Source organism: Oreochromis niloticus, linkage group LG14, assembly GCF_001858045.2.
Source record: "Oreochromis niloticus isolate F11D_XX linkage group LG14, O_niloticus_UMD_NMBU, whole genome shotgun sequence".
Taxonomy (NCBI): Eukaryota; Metazoa; Chordata; class Actinopteri; order Cichliformes; family Cichlidae; genus Oreochromis; species Oreochromis niloticus.
In genome coordinates, this window is record NC_031979.2 from 11,454,580 (window position 1) to 11,473,615 (window position 19,036).

At 38.5% G+C, this 19,036-nt stretch overlaps 2 protein-coding genes across 2 annotated transcripts; both read left to right on the forward strand.

Annotated features, from left to right (window-relative positions):
- The first annotated feature begins 3,708 nt into the window (after positions 1–3,708).
- LOC109205012 (uncharacterized) lies at positions 3,709–5,541 on the forward strand. The gene is made up of 3 exons (XM_019367388.2): positions 3,709–3,997; positions 4,077–4,359; positions 4,474–5,541. The coding sequence occupies exons 1-3, from the start codon at positions 3,741–3,743 to the stop codon at positions 4,693–4,695; spliced, it is 762 nt and encodes a 253-aa protein (XP_019222933.2). The 5' UTR covers positions 3,709–3,740; the 3' UTR covers positions 4,696–5,541.
- An 8,396-nt stretch (positions 5,542–13,937) lies between these two features.
- On the forward strand, positions 13,938–17,072 carry LOC109194447 (uncharacterized). Its single transcript, XM_019367483.2, has 9 exons — positions 13,938–13,975; positions 14,539–14,575; positions 15,255–15,491; positions 15,610–15,718; positions 15,823–15,911; positions 16,029–16,120; positions 16,256–16,385; positions 16,471–16,515; positions 16,727–17,072. Exons 2-9 carry the CDS (start codon positions 14,542–14,544, stop codon positions 16,747–16,749), a joined length of 759 nt encoding a protein of 252 aa, XP_019223028.2. The 5' UTR covers positions 13,938–13,975; positions 14,539–14,541; the 3' UTR covers positions 16,750–17,072.
- Positions 17,073–19,036: the final 1,964 nt, after the last annotated feature.

Here is a 19,036-nt window from a genome sequence, read left to right on the forward strand (position 1 = left end):
CAGGAAAACTCCCAGGCAGTCCCACTATTTTCATCATCAACACATTCCATTTGTTTTGCAGTTTTCCAGCACGACTGTGCTGGAAAACTAGCTGCACAGCTGATGAATGACCTCTTTTTAGTTTCACAGAGACATGAGGGATACTTCCTGAAGTCTGACCTGCATCAATCCATCCACTCAGTGTCCATGGTTACCATATTTACTGCAGAAGGTGCTGTGAATTAAACAGCTGAAACTGCGATAACTAACGGGAGATATGAGTGTTTATGTATTTAATGACAAAAGAATTTTGTGACTTGGTTAACTGAAGATAACTTATAATGAGGAGTGTCATAGATAACTCTCACGTGATCTGTGTCCTTGGAAATCTGGACTCGTGTGGACTGTTAAGAACTGCACACAATTATACTAAAATAAATAGGCTGTTACTGAAATACACATGCTATATTATGAACTATGATATAAATATGGTGGTATTTACATTATTTACACTTCTTCCTTCAATTATTATTTAATAAAGCAGGCAAGGAGTGATTAAATAGTATCATGCCAGTTTCAACCAGTATCAACCAGTTTTCTTCAGTTAGTCTTCCCAAAAGAGTAATCCCCCGGCAGAGTTTTACAACCAGTTAAAACTGGTGGGGAGAAGCTGCTTGTTTTGCAGACCCTGAGCTAAGATGTGGCCATGATGGATATCAAGCGCTGGTTATGGTCTTTAAGCTGCCCCCGCACATTTTATACTGATATGTCTGCAGGTTTCTAAGTAATTAATCAATCAGTAAGACACTAAAGCTTCTATTAATCCCAAATAAAAATCAAACCCAACTTAGGGTGTAGGCCACAGCTGCACCTTATAACCAACCTCTGATTAGAGAGCTCGGGGAAAGTTCATGCTGCGTTCACAGACACCATGCAGGAACAGAACATCTACAAAATCTAACCCACTACACATGCACTGGTAACATCATCCCCTAACTTCAATATTATAACTTCCCACTGTCCATGTATCCTTAATGTATCAACAAATAATTTTTAGTCATGGGAGAAAAAAAGTACACTCATGTCAGAAAGGGTCATGTAGGAGGTAGTAGAGCATGTTTTTGATTTGATACATTTTTACACCTGGCGACCTTCCTGACATAACCTCAAAGGCAATTTGTGCCTCCAGCTAAAAACGAAGTAGCCTTCAGCTCACCAAGTGCATGTGTAAACCACTACATTATGGAGCCATCAGTTATAAAATTGAAATTCATTTCAATCCATTTTCTTCTGCTTTTCTGGGGCCGCGTCACGAGGGCAAAACGCCAAGCCGAAAATCCCAGAACGTCCTCTCCCGAGCGAGCTCCTACAGCTTATTTGGGGTAACACAGAGAAGTTCCCAGGCCAGCTGAGAGATATAGTCTGTCCAGCCTGTGCTGGTTTTACCCTGGGGGCTCTTTCCAGTAACACATGCCTGGAAGCATGCCTTCCACCTCCCATACATCCAGTCTCACAAACGGCATTCTCTGCTGGGCCATTCAGTCAGTCAGCACTGTCCCCCCACACCCTACCCCTGCCTGTCCACCTCACCAATCTGAGCCACAGCCTCAGTAACCCTCAACAATCAGGTCACTCACAGATGGACTCTATTCAGACCAAGTCTTTTCTTTGCACTACTTCCGAGCACTTTGCAACTATTTTGTTCTCTAGTGAGTGCCTTTCTCTTATTCTTGTACATGTTTCTCCTGTTTGCTATTTATTCCTGCTGTCTATATCTATATTTTTTCCGGCACGGTTGGTGTGGAGAACACACAATTTTGTTGAACATGTACAATGACATTAATGAGCTATTCTATTATATTGTATATTTTTTAAATTTCCAGAGGGCTTAATAAATGCTCAGTTTACAAACAATTAGAATTTTTGGGCAATTATTTCATGGCTCAGACTTTAAAGGGTTAAATATTGACAACTAAACAACCGTAAAAGCACTCATGTCAGAGACAAGTTTGTTGAAGAAAACCTGTCAGTGAGTTTCTCTTTACCCCGGCAACTGAAAAGTGAAAACAGTCCTCAGAGCTTTGCAGTTGCAGCAGTCAGGCAGAAGATAGTTTTGTGTCACCAGATCTTAAAATCTGGGTTGCAAAAACCTTAACTTACTTTTTCTGTGTTCAGATCTGCAGTTCTACTCGGTAAACAAAGCTTGGAGTGATGTATTGCAGCCCTGTCAGAAAGAGAATTCCTCCGTGGTTGAAATCTGCAGTGACACAGTGGGTGTTGAAGCTAAAAATCCACTGCCCCCAAAAAAACCCAGAAACACAGGGTTGTGGGTCGGCCTGGAATGATCGATTTTTGAGAACAATCCTGAATGGAAATGGATTTCAGATAGGTAGGTAGATACAATGTTCCCTCTAAGCCAGGGGTCCCCAATCCCAGTCCACGAGGGCCGGTGTCCCTGCAGGTTTTAGATCTCACCCTGGGTCAACACACCTGAATCACATGATTAGTTCATTACCTGGAGAACTTCAAGACATGTTGAGAAGGTAATTTATCCATTTAAATCAGCTGTGATGGATCAAGGACGCATCTAAAACCTGCAGGGACACCGGCCCTCGTGGACTGGGATTGGGGACCCCTGCTCTAAGCTGTGCGCGTCCGCAATCGCGCACTGCTGGCACGGTGTGGCGCACAAAAAAAATCTAACCTGAATTGAAATTAAAATAAATAGGTTAACAATTAACCAGCTAATACGCAGCTAATCAACGTCGTTGACAGGCTATGACAGCGTCCTTATGTGCCGACACCGGTGTTTTAGCTAGCACAGCTGCGTGGCGGATGTGGAGTGAAGCCACATTAGGAGTGACGATGGTGTTTTGAGATGTGAGAGATTTGTGAAGTTAGCGCAAATCTTGTGTAGTTAGTGTGTAGTGTATTCAAACGTTTTGTTGTGTGTGTCAGAACAATGAGGTGACTGCTGAATGTTACAGGTGTTACAGGAGTGATACATCTCCTGTTGTCAGACCTGTCAGAACTTTGTTGTTTGCATAACTCAGTTACTTTTTTTGAAGAAGTAACTATATAATTAACTATATAGTTACTTTTTTGAAGAAGTAACTATATAATTAACTATATAATTAATTGCCCGACATTGGTCATTATATACTGTATTTTGCAGACAGAGAGTTACAGGACTCAGACCACAGACTCATACTCATAATACAAAAAAAAAAAAAGAAAAAAAAAGAAAGTTGTGTTTTCAAAATCGGAGTTCAAGTTACAGATTTTTCTTCAGACGCTAGGACACATTTCGCAATACTTAGGTCACTTTTGCAAAACTCCTCACACAGTGAGCACAACAGAAGTCTATGTGGGCTAAACTGAGGATCAGTTATCATTGTTTTGGCACGAAATGCATTCAATGACTACATCTCTCAAATTTCATGAATTATTTTCTCACTCAGACACAACAACTGCCAAAAATCTTTGTACGTACAGGACATTTTGCATGTACTTACATACTGTTTTCAACACTGTTAAACTTATGGTCAAAACAATAACATAATGCAAAACTGAATAAGACAGCAAAATTCAACAGCAATATTTTATTGAAACATATTTTAAATCTAAAAATGCAGTTTAACCAGCCACAGCTGATTCTCATTGTAGATGAACATCTACACAGGTGTTACTCCTTCAATTTCATTACAAAAGGAGACAACTTTTGTAATGAAATTACACAAGGTTTGTTTTGTGATGTAAACATGGACCCAGCCAGAAATGGAGAAGTGGCTGAAAGAGGAAGAAGAGTGGCTGGGAGGGGGCGAGGAATACGTATGCGTGGTGGAAGAAGAATAAGAGGAAGATCAAGAGCTGTAGTGGCAGATGAGATCAGAGCTACTGTAATTGATCATGTAGTAAATCATGGTCACTCAATGAGAGAGGCTGGTCAGAGAGTGCAGCCAAATCTGCAACGCTCTACAGTGGCATCTATTGTTAGAGTTTTCCGGCAAACCAACAGGTAACTTGTATTCTGCAAGGGCATTTGCACATTTCAGAAGTAAATAAGCTTTTGTGTAATTGTTGTTATTTCTGCTTAGGACTCAAAGGTTACCTCACACAGGAGGGAGAGGATGGATGTTCACTGATGTGCAGGAAACTGCCATTGTTGATATGGTCATCAGAAACAATGGGATAAAACTCACTGAAATTAGACACAGAGTCTTGGCAGACAACGTTACTTTCGCAAATATTCACAGTGTAAGCATAACAACAATTTCTAGAGTCCTGAAAAACCATCAGGTCAGGATGAAACAGTTGTACACTGTGCCTTTTGAGAGGAACTCTGAACATGTCAAGCAACTCAGGAACCAGTATGTCCAGGTAAGATCACAATAAAATACAGATCTGTTTTTGAACAAAACCAAACACACACAAAGACAATTTTTACAAATTTACTACTGTAACAGTTTATGTTGCCTTGTGGATTTATGTTAGAGAGTCATGGAGATTGAAGGCAGGCAAACACACCACATTTTCATCTTTGTGGATGAGGCAGGTTTCAACTTGGCCAAAGCACAGCGACGAGGGAGGAATGTGATTGGGAAGAGAGCCACAGTGAATGTCCCGGGCCAGAGGGGTGCCAACATCACAATGTGCGCAGCAATATCCACTGATGGACTACTGTTACAGACCACTAATTGGGCCATACAACACTGAACGGCTCCTTGCGTTCCTGCATGATCTCTATGGAAGGGTTGTGCTAGGTGAGGAAAGGGATGCGGAGAGAAGGAATCAGCCAACATTTATAATTGTATGGGACAATGTGGCATTTCATCACTCCCGTGCAGTCACCGAGTGGTTTGCAGCCCATCCCAGAATGGAGTCTCTTTTCCTCCCACCTTACTCTCCATTCCTCAACCCCATAGAGGAATTCTTTTCCTCATGGCGGTGGAAGGTTTACGACCATCATCCACATGATCAAATGTCCCTCCTGGATGCAATGAATGCTGGATGCCTGGAGATATCAGCAGAAGATTACCAGGGATGGATCAGGCATGCCAGAAGATTCTTTCCTAGGTGTATTGCCCTAGATGACATAAGATGTGATGTGGATGAGAACCTGTGGCCAAATGGAGAAGACCGAGTAGATTAGCATTACTATCAGTGGATGGTGTGTATACAAATTCTTGTATTTTGGGATTACTTAGTGCAAAAAAATAAAAATACATAAACAAATATTAACGAATTCTGCGTGATGTCTGATTCATTCCAGTAACATATATTGAAATTATGAACAGAGATGTGTCCTTGTTTTACACAAGGAAACACTGTGTAATGCTACATGTTGTTAGTGTTTTTTAGGTCATTGTTTTGTGGGTGACAAAGTGTGTTTGTTGGCTGTCAACCTTTGCTAGTGTTCTGGAAGAATGAGTTTATTTGAGACCTGAATAAAGTGTTTTGGTAGTTCTAGTGCATTTTGAATGTGAAATGAACTGCTTTGCCAAGCTGAGGGTCAGTTAGGAGAATTGTGTGAAGAGTTTTGCAAAAGTGACCTAAGTATTGAGAAATGTGTCCTAGCGGCTATAAAAAATTGTATTTTTACTTCCAAAACTGTTAACATACTACACAGGTCATGAACGAGATTTTTTTTTAAATTTTCATTGTAAATAAATGTAAATGCTGGCGTGACCACAGTGCACACGTCTAATGTTGCTTACAGTGGTCCAAGGAACCGCTCATGGAGTTTGTGTGTTTGCTCAGATGGATAGATAGAATCTATTTCAAACATGCAAATATAATTGAGATAACAAGAGAAAAAAGCTTCTTACACAACCACTGTGGAAAGAGCTTAACATTAGGTCAGAATGTTTCTTTCTTCAGTTGCCAGGTCTGAACAACAATCCTTGCTCTACTAAAGCAACTATGCTGATGCAAGTGTATGTACTGAAGCTGTTTTTCAGTTTCAAAGCAGAAACTTGTAACTTTATGTTCACTTTATGTTCCTAACAAAGAATGTATGCACTAAAAACTAAAAAGTCTCACCGTTATTCGTTTTCACAATTTCAGATTCACATTTGTGTTTTCGGTGCTTTGCATTCACATCAGAGATGACAACAGTAATTGCTAATAAATCAGTTAAGAACAGAACTACTTCTCCCTTGTCACAGTGAGATGTGATTCCTGAGGAACCAGATGAATGACCCAACAAACCCAGTGTGTATATCCTCTCTTTAGGCTACTGTTCTGTTTCCCAGGAAAACTATTTCGGATGTCATTATTTTTAATACTTTAGATTATTGCAGGGTCTTTACCTTAAATTGCAAAGCACCTTGAGGAAACTGTTGTTGTGATTTGGCTCTATGTAATTAAATTGAACTGAAAATTTAATTGTGACAGATTTTAGACATGTCTTGGGTTAGTTCACCCAAGATCATGGTTTTGTCTTTCTGGTTGTGTTATTTAAATATCAAATTTGATTTTTTTTTTTTTTCCATTTCATGCATTCTTTAGCAGATTTAGTGTTGTTCCTAACTGACTTAGAGTTTAAATCTGGTGTTTAAATCTCATTACCTTGATTGTGAACTTCACACAAAGTTTGTGTTAACAAAAGCAAACTGATGCAGATCTCCTTAGAAGAATACACAGTCACAAGACAAAATGAAAACAGACTGTTCAAAGTGAAAGTAAAGCAGCTAAAAGCCATTAAATAACAACAATGTTGGGCCTGTGGCAAAATTTGAATGCACATGCGATGAAGTCACAGGTCTTCTTGAAGTGTTAAACATAAATTTCTTGATCTATAGAGACACAAAACTTTAAATTATTGTTTGCTTGAATATCAGCCTAGCTCTGTTTATCAGTTTTGAGTCTTTTTTTGTCAACTGTTTGTGCTACTTTTTGAAGAAGCAATCAGATTGCTTATTATTGTCATGTAAATGTATTTGTTTGGTTACTTGAGTAACCAAACATTCATCTAACAGTTCTGGAGAGGCATGCTTCAGCAGGTAGCTGTTTGCAAAATGTTGTATCCTATCCAAAAATTCTTTGCAGTTTTACATTGAGAAACATTTATCGTACTGCGTACCATAAACACACCATTATTAATCTATGATCTTCCGACTGCACTGAAAAAAAGGGATTGGCCTGCTCTTAGATTTATGTAAGGATCTTACGTGTATTTAACACAATTGCCTCATGCTTTACAGTAAAGTGTAACTATATAGTGTAGAAACTACATGATACACAGAGAGGGTATATTAAATTGTTCATATCATGTTCAAGTGAAGTAAGTCAATAATATAGCAATGTTAAACACCACGTGTGATTTTGTCTCGCGTGCTTGGGGAGTGGTTTGGGAAGGCGTCCATGTTAGTCAAGTCGAGCAGCCGCCTCTATTTTTCAATATAATGTAAAAAGGAAATTGGATGATTGTTACATTTACAAAAGTCTAACTTGTAATTTGAACACAATAATTCCATATTTCTATGAATGTAATAAAATCATGTGTGTATGAAATTCAACAACTTAATTTGCTCTTGTTGAGATGACATGTGTGGGAAATAAAAGCTTAAATGGCATTGTTACGGCCCTGAGCCTTGGGAGTGAGAATGCCTTTTTATATTTATGTAAATCCAAGTGTGCTAGGACTCGTGGGTGATTGTTTACTGGGAGACCCGTGCCAGCCCTCTTTTATGCAGATTGAAGTGTGCCAGACCACGTGGACGATTGGGCTGCCTGGAGATCCCATGACACTCCAAGAGGAAATGACTGGCTGATTGTGTGCACCTGTGGGTATAAGAGGCTGAAGATCCTTCACGCTATGGCGTCTGCTGCTCAGAAGTGGACATGCAGTGTCCTCCTCGTCTGCATCGCTTTTGAACTTGAACCTGTTTGCAGTGTTGCTCTTTGTGTGTTAAACCTGGTATACAGCTGAACTTAGTTTGGTTAGTTTTATGACGCTGGCTTGCCTTAGTTAACCCTTAGCTTTTACTCTTGGCTGTTCTTCATGTATTCATTGGTTGCCCAGTGGTCTGTTGAACAGTCCTGTCGATTTTATGTTTAAAGTTTGCAATAAAACCTTTTATTTTACTCCCCTCCTGTCGCCTAGCAGAGGGGGTCGTAACAGGCATTATATGAAGTATCATTAACCCCAATAAAGTGTAATGTTTCAGTAGTATCATACCAAATGAAGTACTAATCTTAGGAAGATTGTTTTGCTTGTAACTGCTTGTAACAGTCTGTACTCAGATTGCGCCACTTATGGGGCCTCACAGCAAGAAACAGGAAACAGCTGGGGGTGAAGGAGTGTTGCAACCATCAGAGAGGGATAAAATTAAATATTGAAACCAGACAAAGGGCTGCAGCTAACTGTCGCTGATGGATAACAAATATACTCTGCTTACGCATACAGGGTGTGTGTGCAGCCTGTTAAATAGTGAAGTTTGTGTACTTCCTTTTTTGAGATTTACCGGACCGCGCTTTGGGTGGTATCGTGTTTGTCTCTCACATATATGTGCTTAAATAAATAATTGTTGTTGACTGGACCTGCTCTGAGTATTGGTTGTTTGTTCTCAGCCCATCATCAAAGAATCGGGACACATGATACAATCTAGTAAGAGTAGTTAGTTGCCTGGACTCATGAAATTCACAGGATCACACGAGATTTCAAACTGCAGGAAAATCACTGGAGTTATAAGAGGCAGACAACTACACACACACCACATGTATGCTATCGCTATTTATTGTGGTTTAACCTGTCTAGGACAAAAATGTACAGAAAAGTCTGCATCAAGCCTTCGAATCATAGCTTACCTACTTCTGTTAAACCTGGACTAGTGGTGTGGTGATTAGTGCTGTTGCCTCACAGTGAGCAAGTCCTGGGTTCAAATCCACAACCAGGGTAGTTTGTAGTAGGGTCTCTCTGGGCATTCTGGCTTCCTCCCACAGTTAAGTGTCATACAATTAGATTTAGGTTAACTGGTAATTCTAAATTACCCATAAGTGTGAGTGCAAATAGCTGTTTGTCTCTGTGTGATAGACTGGTGAGCTGTCCAGGGTGTAACCTGCCTCTTAACCTATCACTTTGGAGTTAAACCCCAGCCCACCTACAACCTGGATAAAGATAGGAGGATGGAAGTCGTTTTAAATTCATTTGACTTTTATGTTAATCAGACTCTAGACTTTGTTGAACATTATGTAATATGAAGACAACATCTAGTATTTAAGTGACCAAGCAGTATTGAGGTAAAAGTTCTAATAGTTTTGGAATAAAATGACAAAATTGTGAAGGATTAAAATTTTCCAACAGCTCAGCTTACTTCATCTAAACATGTTCCAATCACGTTTCATCAACACAAAATGCACAGGTTTATTGAAGACGAATAGGTTGTGTTGATTTAACTTAGTTGTTTAAGTTTCTGCCAAAGCAAAACAATTGTGTGCAAAAAATGTCCACTATTGAATTAAGTAAATCCAACATGCTCTTTTTTTCAGTGCAGAGATGTTGCCACCACAGCAGACCACACCATAAAAAATGGCTGAGGCCACCACAGAGTCATAGAAGGTCTTCAGGAGTGGGCCCTTTACTCCAAAAGACCTGAGTCTTCACAGCAGGTACAGCCTGCTCTGCCCTTTCCTGTAGAGGACTTCAGAATTATGAGTCCAGTCCAGTTCATTGTTCAGATAAACGCCAAGGTACCTGTAGCTGTCTACAGCCTCAATGTCCATACTTTGGATGTTCAGTGGTTGCAGTGGAGGATGTTTGTGCCTGCGAAAGTCTACCACCAGCTCCTTGGTTTTACTAGTGTTGATCTGGAGGTAGTTCTGCTGGCACCAGTCCTCAAAGTCATGGGTAAGTTCTCTGTACTCCTTGTCGTCCCCATCAGTGATGAGGCCGACTATTGCAGAGTCATCAGAGAACTTCTGCAGGAAGCACTGGGTGGAGTTGTGGGAGAAGTCTGCAGTGTAGATGGTGAAGAGGAACGGAGCCAGAACTGTTCCCTGTGGGGCCCCCGTACTGCAGACGACCCTGTCCGACACACAGCCCTGAGTGGACTGTGGTCGGTCGGTGAGGTAGTCCAAAATCCAGGTAGTGAGGTGGTGGTCCACTCTTTTGTTTTCCAGCTTGTCCTTCAGGACCTGGATATGTTTCTTCCCTTCTGCGTTTTAAGATAAACATCTTGATACAATCATATTTCTCAGTTCACTGGAATAATATAGAGGATCTACTTTTTATTTAAACGTTGCCATGGTGCATGAACTAACCGATTTGCCTTTCTGGAACTGAAAACTCAGAGCTGCTGATATGCAGGTTATCCAACAGCTGAAAACAGTTCCTGGAACCAGTAAGGGCCCTGCAATCCTTGGTCAGTCTTCAGATGGACCCTCATCCTTGCTTTCTGCTCACACACAAGATGTACTTAGTGGCTTAAGGGAAACTAATTAAGGAAAATAGGTACACAGTTGTACACAGAGCAGTTCAGATTCTGAAAAGTCCTATCTGAAAACCAGGGAAGTGCAGTACAGAGCAATGTGACTCAACTTGGTTTTCTGTCTGATGCTGAAAGATAGCAAAGTCAGCTACACTATTTTGAATCACACTCGTACGCCATAATGTTGTACAGGGTATCATTTTCGTGTGCAAATCACCTAAACACTATGTCAAAATCTCATTTGCCTTTATATAAGCACTTCTGAGAAGGGGTGGATAGACTAGTAATTCAACATCTCTATGAACCAATAACAACATCAAAACAGGTTTTCACGCATGACCCCTGGTATTTGCATGTTCTTCAAAAAACCTGCTAACTTATTCCATTCTTATATAACTAAACACACTGTAAGGTCTCCAGGGTTAGGTTTGCATGAGGTGGAAGCAGATGTGTTTCCTTTTCTTTGGGAAAAACAAAAAAACATGTCAAGTAATTGTAATGCAAGCTTTCCTGGAAATAAAGACAAATTATACAACAATGACAGGAAGCATATTAGTTATAAACAGATGAAAAATAGGTTCAAGTCTTTTGATCCTGTGAAACAAATATAATATATCAACATGGAAAAAAACATGCTTCATCAGCGGTTTCAGTCTATGTTTCACCCTGAAAGTTACACCTAAAATATATATTCAAAGTATTTTCAATGTTTTGCTCTCGAGTCCCAGATGTTGTTTAAATAGGGTCAAACCTCATAAAAGAATGATTCATTAAAGGGCAAATGCATTCAGGCCTGTAACATGTGACTTCAGCAGCTGTGCTGCAAAGCAGTTGATGTAGTGAATTAATAGTTAAGAGACTTTAAAGTGCAACAATGTGAATTTACACATTAACTCAGAATGTCTGGTGCTCTGGACTCATGTGAGAAGGTCAGTCTAACACCCTGATGTTATTGTCCGGTTTATTTTGCCATGTTTATTTTTATTTTACTTTTTTCAAAAATGGTGATGCTTGTTCATCCTTTCATCTCCTCCCACTTAGATTACTGTAGTGCTCTATGGTCTTGTCTGTCTAAATCATCTATTAATAATCTATTAAAACTCCAATCTGCCAAAAATGCTGCTGTAAGGCTTTTATCCCAGTCAAAAATTCTCTCATATCACTCCATTGTTAAAGTGTCTGCATTGTCTTCACTGATAGATTTACATATCAGTTCAAAATCTTCATTCTTTCTTTTATGGCCTTAGGAGGAGAGGATCCCACTTATATGTCTCCGGTCTACTCCACACCTATTCTTCAAACCAAATCCTGAGGTCCAGAGATCGAAATCTTCCGGTGGATTCCAAACCTTTTGAAACTAAAACTGCAGAACAACGTACCCCTCTGTCTTTGGCCCGTAAACACTGTGGCATCCTTTAAAAAATAGCTGTGAATTAATGTATTTAGAAGGCATTTGAGTAATTTTTTGTGATTTCTGTTGCTTTACGTAATTCGGGTGTGTCCATTTTGTCCACATTTTTATTACCTGTGTAAAGCAATTTGTGACTCGTTCGCATCTTAAAGTGGTATATAAATAAACATTACTCTACTTACTCCTTGAATGTACAAAAACATTTAAGATGTCTACTTGTTTGAATGCCTCTTATTATAACTAAAGCACTTCAACATTGTTGGCAGAGGAGCTGTCTCCTGTTACTGTTGCAGCGTAGACTTATGGAGGGAAAGTTGCCTCAAAAGTGTTGCAAAACCTACGATATGATCCACAAGCATAAACTAAGATTTACAAATATGTACAATCATTTGTGTGTAACCTTTGAGGACTCACAAGTGTGTGCTTCAATCCACACACAAATACAAGGCAATTTGTTTAGCTTCACGAATCAGATATTTTTTTTCTGTGCACACAAATGTTTTGTCTTGTTTTGGGACGTGGACATGTCTTTTTCTTAATCAACTAGAAAATGTGATTTACCAATTAGAGAAACTATACAGTAGCCTATAAAGGTTAATATACGCTTTAAATAATCTGCTGCTAGATGCTGGGAAAAGTCAAACAGTGCTCAGCTGCAGATAGGGAACAGCATGGCTGTGAATCAGACTCTGGAATGAGTATAAGCTAACTAATATATGTATATTTTGAATATAATCCAGATTGCACTTAACACTTTGATGTTAATATTACCATTCTCTAATAACAGAAGGGTTACCTTAATGTTGGGGTAATGAATAATCCTGAACATTTCAGGATGGTGCCGTCTACTGTGTAGTGTCTGTAACTTCTACATCTATGTTTTCTAGTAAAGGAGTTATGAGTTCAGTTTATTCAGAAAAAAAATGCAGAAAAGGCAGTGGAGGCCCAGATGTCCCAGTTTTACACTGTGACTTGATCGCAGCTTACATTTGCAGATGATATGTGCCAGGGTGGGCAACTCTAGGCCTCGAGTGCCAGTGTCCTGCAGGTTTTAGATGTGTCCATGATCCAACACAACGGATTCAAATGGCTAAATTACCTCCTCAACATGTCCTGAAGTTCTCCAGAGGCCTGGTGATGAACTAATTGTTTGATTCAGGTGTGTCGACCCAGAGTGATATCTAAAATCTGCAGGGCCCTCGAGCCCTGGAGTTGCCCACCCCTGAGTGACAGCGCTAAATTTGCCTCAAAACCCCACGTGGGCATGCAACGTGATCTGTGCGTATCAGACGATTCGTCCACACATATTTAAGGTTTTCTAAGGGAGCGAGAAGGCAGTTGCGTGTAGTTTTAGACGTTTGTGTGCACAGTGTGTGCTCAGGTATGGATGTATGGATTTGTAAAATAGTTTTAAGTGTGGTCAAATTGCTTCATGTTTGTGTGTGGACTGAACGCCTTCTTCAGTCCACAGACTGTGAGTCCTCAAAGGTTGCACACAAATCATTGTACATATTTGTAATCTTAGTTTACGCTGGCGGGTAGTGAAAAATGCCAACAAGTTCAACATGTAAAGTTGAAATCATGCATGATGCTCAGAGTGATGTCTATTATTAAACAACAGCACAATCTCTCTCAGACTGTTTGCACAGGTGTGCGTGACAGTGCGTAACCACGGTTACCGTGTGATGCCAATAGTCTGTTACTCCAAAACTCTCATGACTTCTAATAAAGGATCTCGGGTTACTGTCCTTACAAAGTAAATCAAGCTTTAGATTTCAGAGTAAAAATAACAGCAGGGAAGGTGAAGAAGAAGAAGACAGATTATCAATTTAAAAGGTGCAACAGAAGCAGAAGCTATGAGACCAGAGCTGGACAAATTTTTTAAAAAAAAATGATACTGGCAACACGCAGTCTTGCATTTTTCTTTTACTACTACTTTTATATATAATATGCATGAATGAAAATCACAAAAAAAGGCTGGGCGAGGCCCCCAGTGTTTATAAGATCCTAGCCCCTGTATGGTGTGTTGGTGGGCGTGTTTGTATAGTCAAAACAGGGATGAGTTTAATAGCTCCATACAGAGACACAAGTTTACATTTCCCAGTCTATAGCTCTGTTATATTTCAGAGACCAACAGCAAGTTTTCACTGAGAAGGTAAGTTGAAATTAGATTACTAATTACCCACTAATTACCAGAATGTGTGCATATTTGGTAAATCCTTAAGAACTGCCTTGTAAAATTAACACAAAAAGAACTCGTAGAATGATTAAATGTTTATTATTATTAATTATTAAACACTTTAATATTTCTGTTTAAACATTATATAAACTGGCAAAATGTCCACAGGGATAGCCTTCATGAGCCTTTCTTTTTTTACTAAGAATAACTTCTCTGATAGAGTATGGGATAAACTGAAGCCTCGTCTCGAGTTAAAGGTCAAGTTCATTTGATTTCATTTGCAGAAGTTTGTCTATTTCATCAGAAGAGACCTGCACAGACAAGCCTTTGTTTGTCAGTGGTATCTGTCACGATTTGACTACCAAAGTACTATACTGCCCTATTCAAAGTGCATATTGTCATGTTGTTTAGATGTACCAATATTAATGGTATATTATTTTGCATAAAATCCCATGTGTTCAACTTTCTCTGTTTTTTGTTGTTGTTGGGTTTGGGGGGTTTTTTTTGTTTTGTTTTTTTTTTGCCTTTTTTGGTTACAGGCCATGGAACTGCTGAGCCCTCTTTCACTACTTTTAGGTATGTTTCTCGCTGAATGATCATTGTTATAAATGTTAAATATGATTTACCTAGATTCTAAAATTAACAAATAAACAAATATTTCCTGTTGTTATGGAGCTTACAGCATTTAATTAAAGGGGTGCAAAGATTTAAAAAACATGAAAAGTAATGTGAACTGGATATTTGGTGTAGAGCTTTAGTTTATCTACAGTCTATATTGAAAAAGAGTAAAGAAATTCTACAACGAGTTATTTTTTGCATGGTCTTGAAGAAGATAACACAAAAACATATTTGCCTTTAAAATTTAAATAATTAGAAGTGTAAAAATAATGTGTTTTTTTGTATATTTAGTGATGTAGTTCTACAGTTATTCATCTTTGCATGTATCTATATCTAAATATACATAAATATACTACATATATATCAGTACATTTTTGAGGGATGAACTATAACAGTAATGTGTCTCTGCAGGTTCTCAGTCATCCAGGTCATGGTAGTCTAAGGAGTTTGGAAAGAAAAGCAACTGGACTTTTTTAAGTTTCTTGAAAACTTTCACCTCTTACCTGAGAAGTTCTTTAGCTGAAACATCTTTAAGAAGTCCAGTCACCTTTCTTTCGAATCTCCTTAGATAACAGAAATGCAGAAACAAATGACTAAATGATACTTAAACTGTTGATCTGATCTTATTCTGTTACAGCAACAGTCCAGCTGCACTTTGTTTTCTCTTCCGATGTGTGCCCAAATGCAGGAGATTTAGAAATTGGCAATTTAACTTGGAAACTTGAATGTTGTATGAGCAACAGAAAACAATTCACATTGAAAATTGTGGCTCAAAAAATTGACTCATTGGACTCGATGTACAGCTCAGAAATGTGTCCTGGCACCAATTACAGAGAGCGAAAGTGTTTGAATTTCTCTCTAGCGGTAGAAAATGGTAAACACTGCAAACCAGCACATTCTTTAAGAAATACTTCACATTATAAGAAGATTTTAAGCACACATGCAGTGTTATTTTCTCTGATGAATCTTTATATGTTGGTTTTGTGTATCAGGAATTATAAAGGTCTCTGTAAACGATACAGTTTGTAAGGAAAACTACACTCAGCCTGAATGCCACCCAAATGTCACTTTCAACAATACAGCTGTAAATCTTCCACAGCAGTAAGTATCTTTCATGTGTACTCAATTACTGAATACAAAGAATCAATATATTTGGTGCAACACATGCTTGCAATATATCGCCTGTATATTTTCCTCCACAAAAGGAATGGAAATATCTGCTTCAATATGAAATCAAAGAATGGCATGAAAGTAAAGATTAAATTTCAGTGTGCTGAGTACCCTGCTGCTAACAGTAAGCTCTACCCAACGCATTAAAATTTCTTAAAGACTGCATTTAACGAAGTCACATGGAGTTTATGTACAATATGTGTGCATTACATTTTTAAAACCTCTCAATTTTTGTGTCCAGTCAGTCTACACAGCGAAAGTAAAAGTTGGATTGATGCCTTGGAGGACTGCCAGATGGAACATTTCTCCCTGGTTGAGATCTGTGAAAAGAAAGTAAGGGATGATGTGAAAAGACTGCAAAATAAAACAGACTCAAAGACGGGGGTGTGGATTGGACTGCAAAGGTCCATTTTTGGCTACAGTCCTGAGTGGAAGTGGATTTCAGGGTATAATGTTGTAAAATCACAGTTGAATAGAACGTCGTCCGCCAACTCTGACTTTGACAACCACTGTGGAAAAGTCATCTTTGATAATAAGACAGAAGAAATCAAGTGGTCCAACGCCAACTGCCATGAAAAATTACCATACATTTGTCAAAGTAAGTTGCTGTTTTGTTGTCCAATCAGACTTCTTCACCGTATTTTTATTAAATCTTATTGTTTTTGTTTTTTCTTTCTCTCCAGGAATGAATGAAAAGCCTTGTACTGATGATTATACAGAGAAGTCAGGTATATCTACCAAAATGTTTTCTAGCCTGTAGGCATAAATTGACGTTTTACTTTATATTCTGCATCTTTTTTATCTCTGTGACACATATCAGTGTAAGATGCAATATTTACACTTAAGTAGATATATAAAGGTCAATGGGAAGTTTAAAATGAAGTCATTCCACTCTGCATTTTGATATTTTTGAATTAATATTTGTGTTTTGGGCCACAGAGCTTTTCATTGACATTGACTGAACTGATAGCACCAAAGAGAACGATACGCAGCGTCTCCAATCATCATCATGTCAAGGTGAGATTCCTGGAGAAGCGGATGGATGACCCAACAACCCCAATGTGTATATATGCTGTTTGTATGTATGTATGTATGCTGTAGTGTTGTGTTTCACAGGAAAACTACTTTGGTTACTATCATTTGCAAGCTTTGTTAAATTACCAGTTCACGCACCACTTCTCAGAAGTACCTGTATTTGTCAAAGATGCTTCTATGTAAAGACTCGATGTATTATTTTTGTCATTAAAAACCTAAATATCTGGCTAATTTAACCGAGCGGTTATAAGAAACAACATTTTTAAACATTGAATTTGAACTCATGATTTTCTTTTTCTCTCAAACAAAAAAACTAAAGAATATTCATTCTGTGCTAATAATAAAATGTAAAGTTAACAAAACTGCAAACTGTATTTATTTCAGCGATATCTTGATTCAAGAGATAGTGAGGTATACCAATCTGTCACAGACACCATTCACACACCTAGGGTGAAATCTGTCCATATTTACTTTTGACTACTTCTTTTTATGCCCAAGAATGTTACCATGTTGTTGTCAGTTAAACTAATGTGTTGCAAACTATTTGTCCAGCTGTTTGTTTTTAGTAACACTTCTAACTCACCATCACAAACTTTTACCAAACTTCAAAGTATTTACCAGACCTTCAGATTAGCTCAAGAACAGCGCATAGAGAGCGTCATGGAATGGGTTTCCATGGCCAAGCAGCTGCATCCAAGCCTTATATCACCAAGTGCAAAACATCAGATGAGGTTGTGTAAAGCACGCTGCCAATGGACTCTAGAGCAGTGGAAATGTGTTCTCTGGAGTGATGAATCATGCTTCTCCAACTGGCATCTGATCAGTGAATCTGGGTTTTGTTCTGACTGTATCGTGGGTGAGAAAGAATGCTTCAGCATACCAAAATGTTTTGGACAATTTCATGCTGCCAACTTTGTGGAAGCAGTTTGGGGATGGCTCCTTCCTGTTCCAACATGACTGCACACTAGTGCACAAACTTGACTGGTCTACACAGAGTCCAGACCCTCACCCTGAACACCTTTGGGGTGGATTACAGCAGAGATTGTGATAAACATTCTTAAGCCCTCCAGAAAGCCTTCCCAGAAAAGTTGCAGATGTTATAGCTACAAAGAATGGGCCAACATATTAAAGGATTAGGATTCAACTTTATTGTCATTACACATGTATAAATACAGGGTAACGAAATAAACCCACTAAGACTGAGATGTCACTCAAGTATATATGTGTGTGGAGATAGTTTGTTTTGTTTTTTTTAAACCATTGTTACCATCCAAGTTGTTGTACTGAGTGTACTTAAAACTTTACAACAACGTAGGCACAGGTCAAAATCATGCAAGAGGAAAAAAAATACTGTGTTTGAAATTGTTTGTTTTATGGATCTGTTTCGATCACGGTATAGAATGGGGACTATATCAATTTCCTTAAGGTGAAAAGTTAGTATCAGTTATTGAAAGTATTAAGCTGAGGGCTAATGCAGCAGCAGAAATGTGGTGGCGAAAGAACTGGTTATTTATTACCAGCTTCTGTACCTGACGGCATAAAGGAGGCTTTTTTCAGTATACCTTGGTTACATACCTAATTTGTTTATAAGATAAAAATAAAAACTCAGGATATCAGGATATATTTGCTTCCTGTTTGACTAGGAACACTCTCTAACAGTAACATCACTGAATGTGGAAACAGAGACGTATTCTTTTTGGGAGAAAATGAGAAAATAGGACAAATATAATAATATAATAAAGACAAAATTGAAAAATAACTTTAACTTACAGTAGGAATAAATATTTTAAAAGCTGTTCATCTGTTAACCTGGCTAAGAAGCTCTTAAAGCCTTCAGATTATAACAACTACAGTTTAAGAGCAAACACTCAGTTATTGTGCTGTGCATTCATGAAACAGGCTGGAGGGGATGACTGATCACAGGAAAACCTCCATTTAAACAAATATACTAATAATGTGTAACAAAAAACCCAATTTTTTGTGGATTTGCTTTAACAACATTTAAACAACATCTAAAATCAAAATATTTTCTATATCAGTCAAATTGATTCACCTTATTAAGTTTGTAATATTGCACATCCACAGTACCTTTGGGGGGGGGGAGCAACATTATTCCATTTGAGGAAGATGAGAACACATTTGTGTTTATTTAATCAAAAATATGATAATATAAAGAGCAATATAAAAAGTCTCTCCTGCCGGCATTGCTCTGAG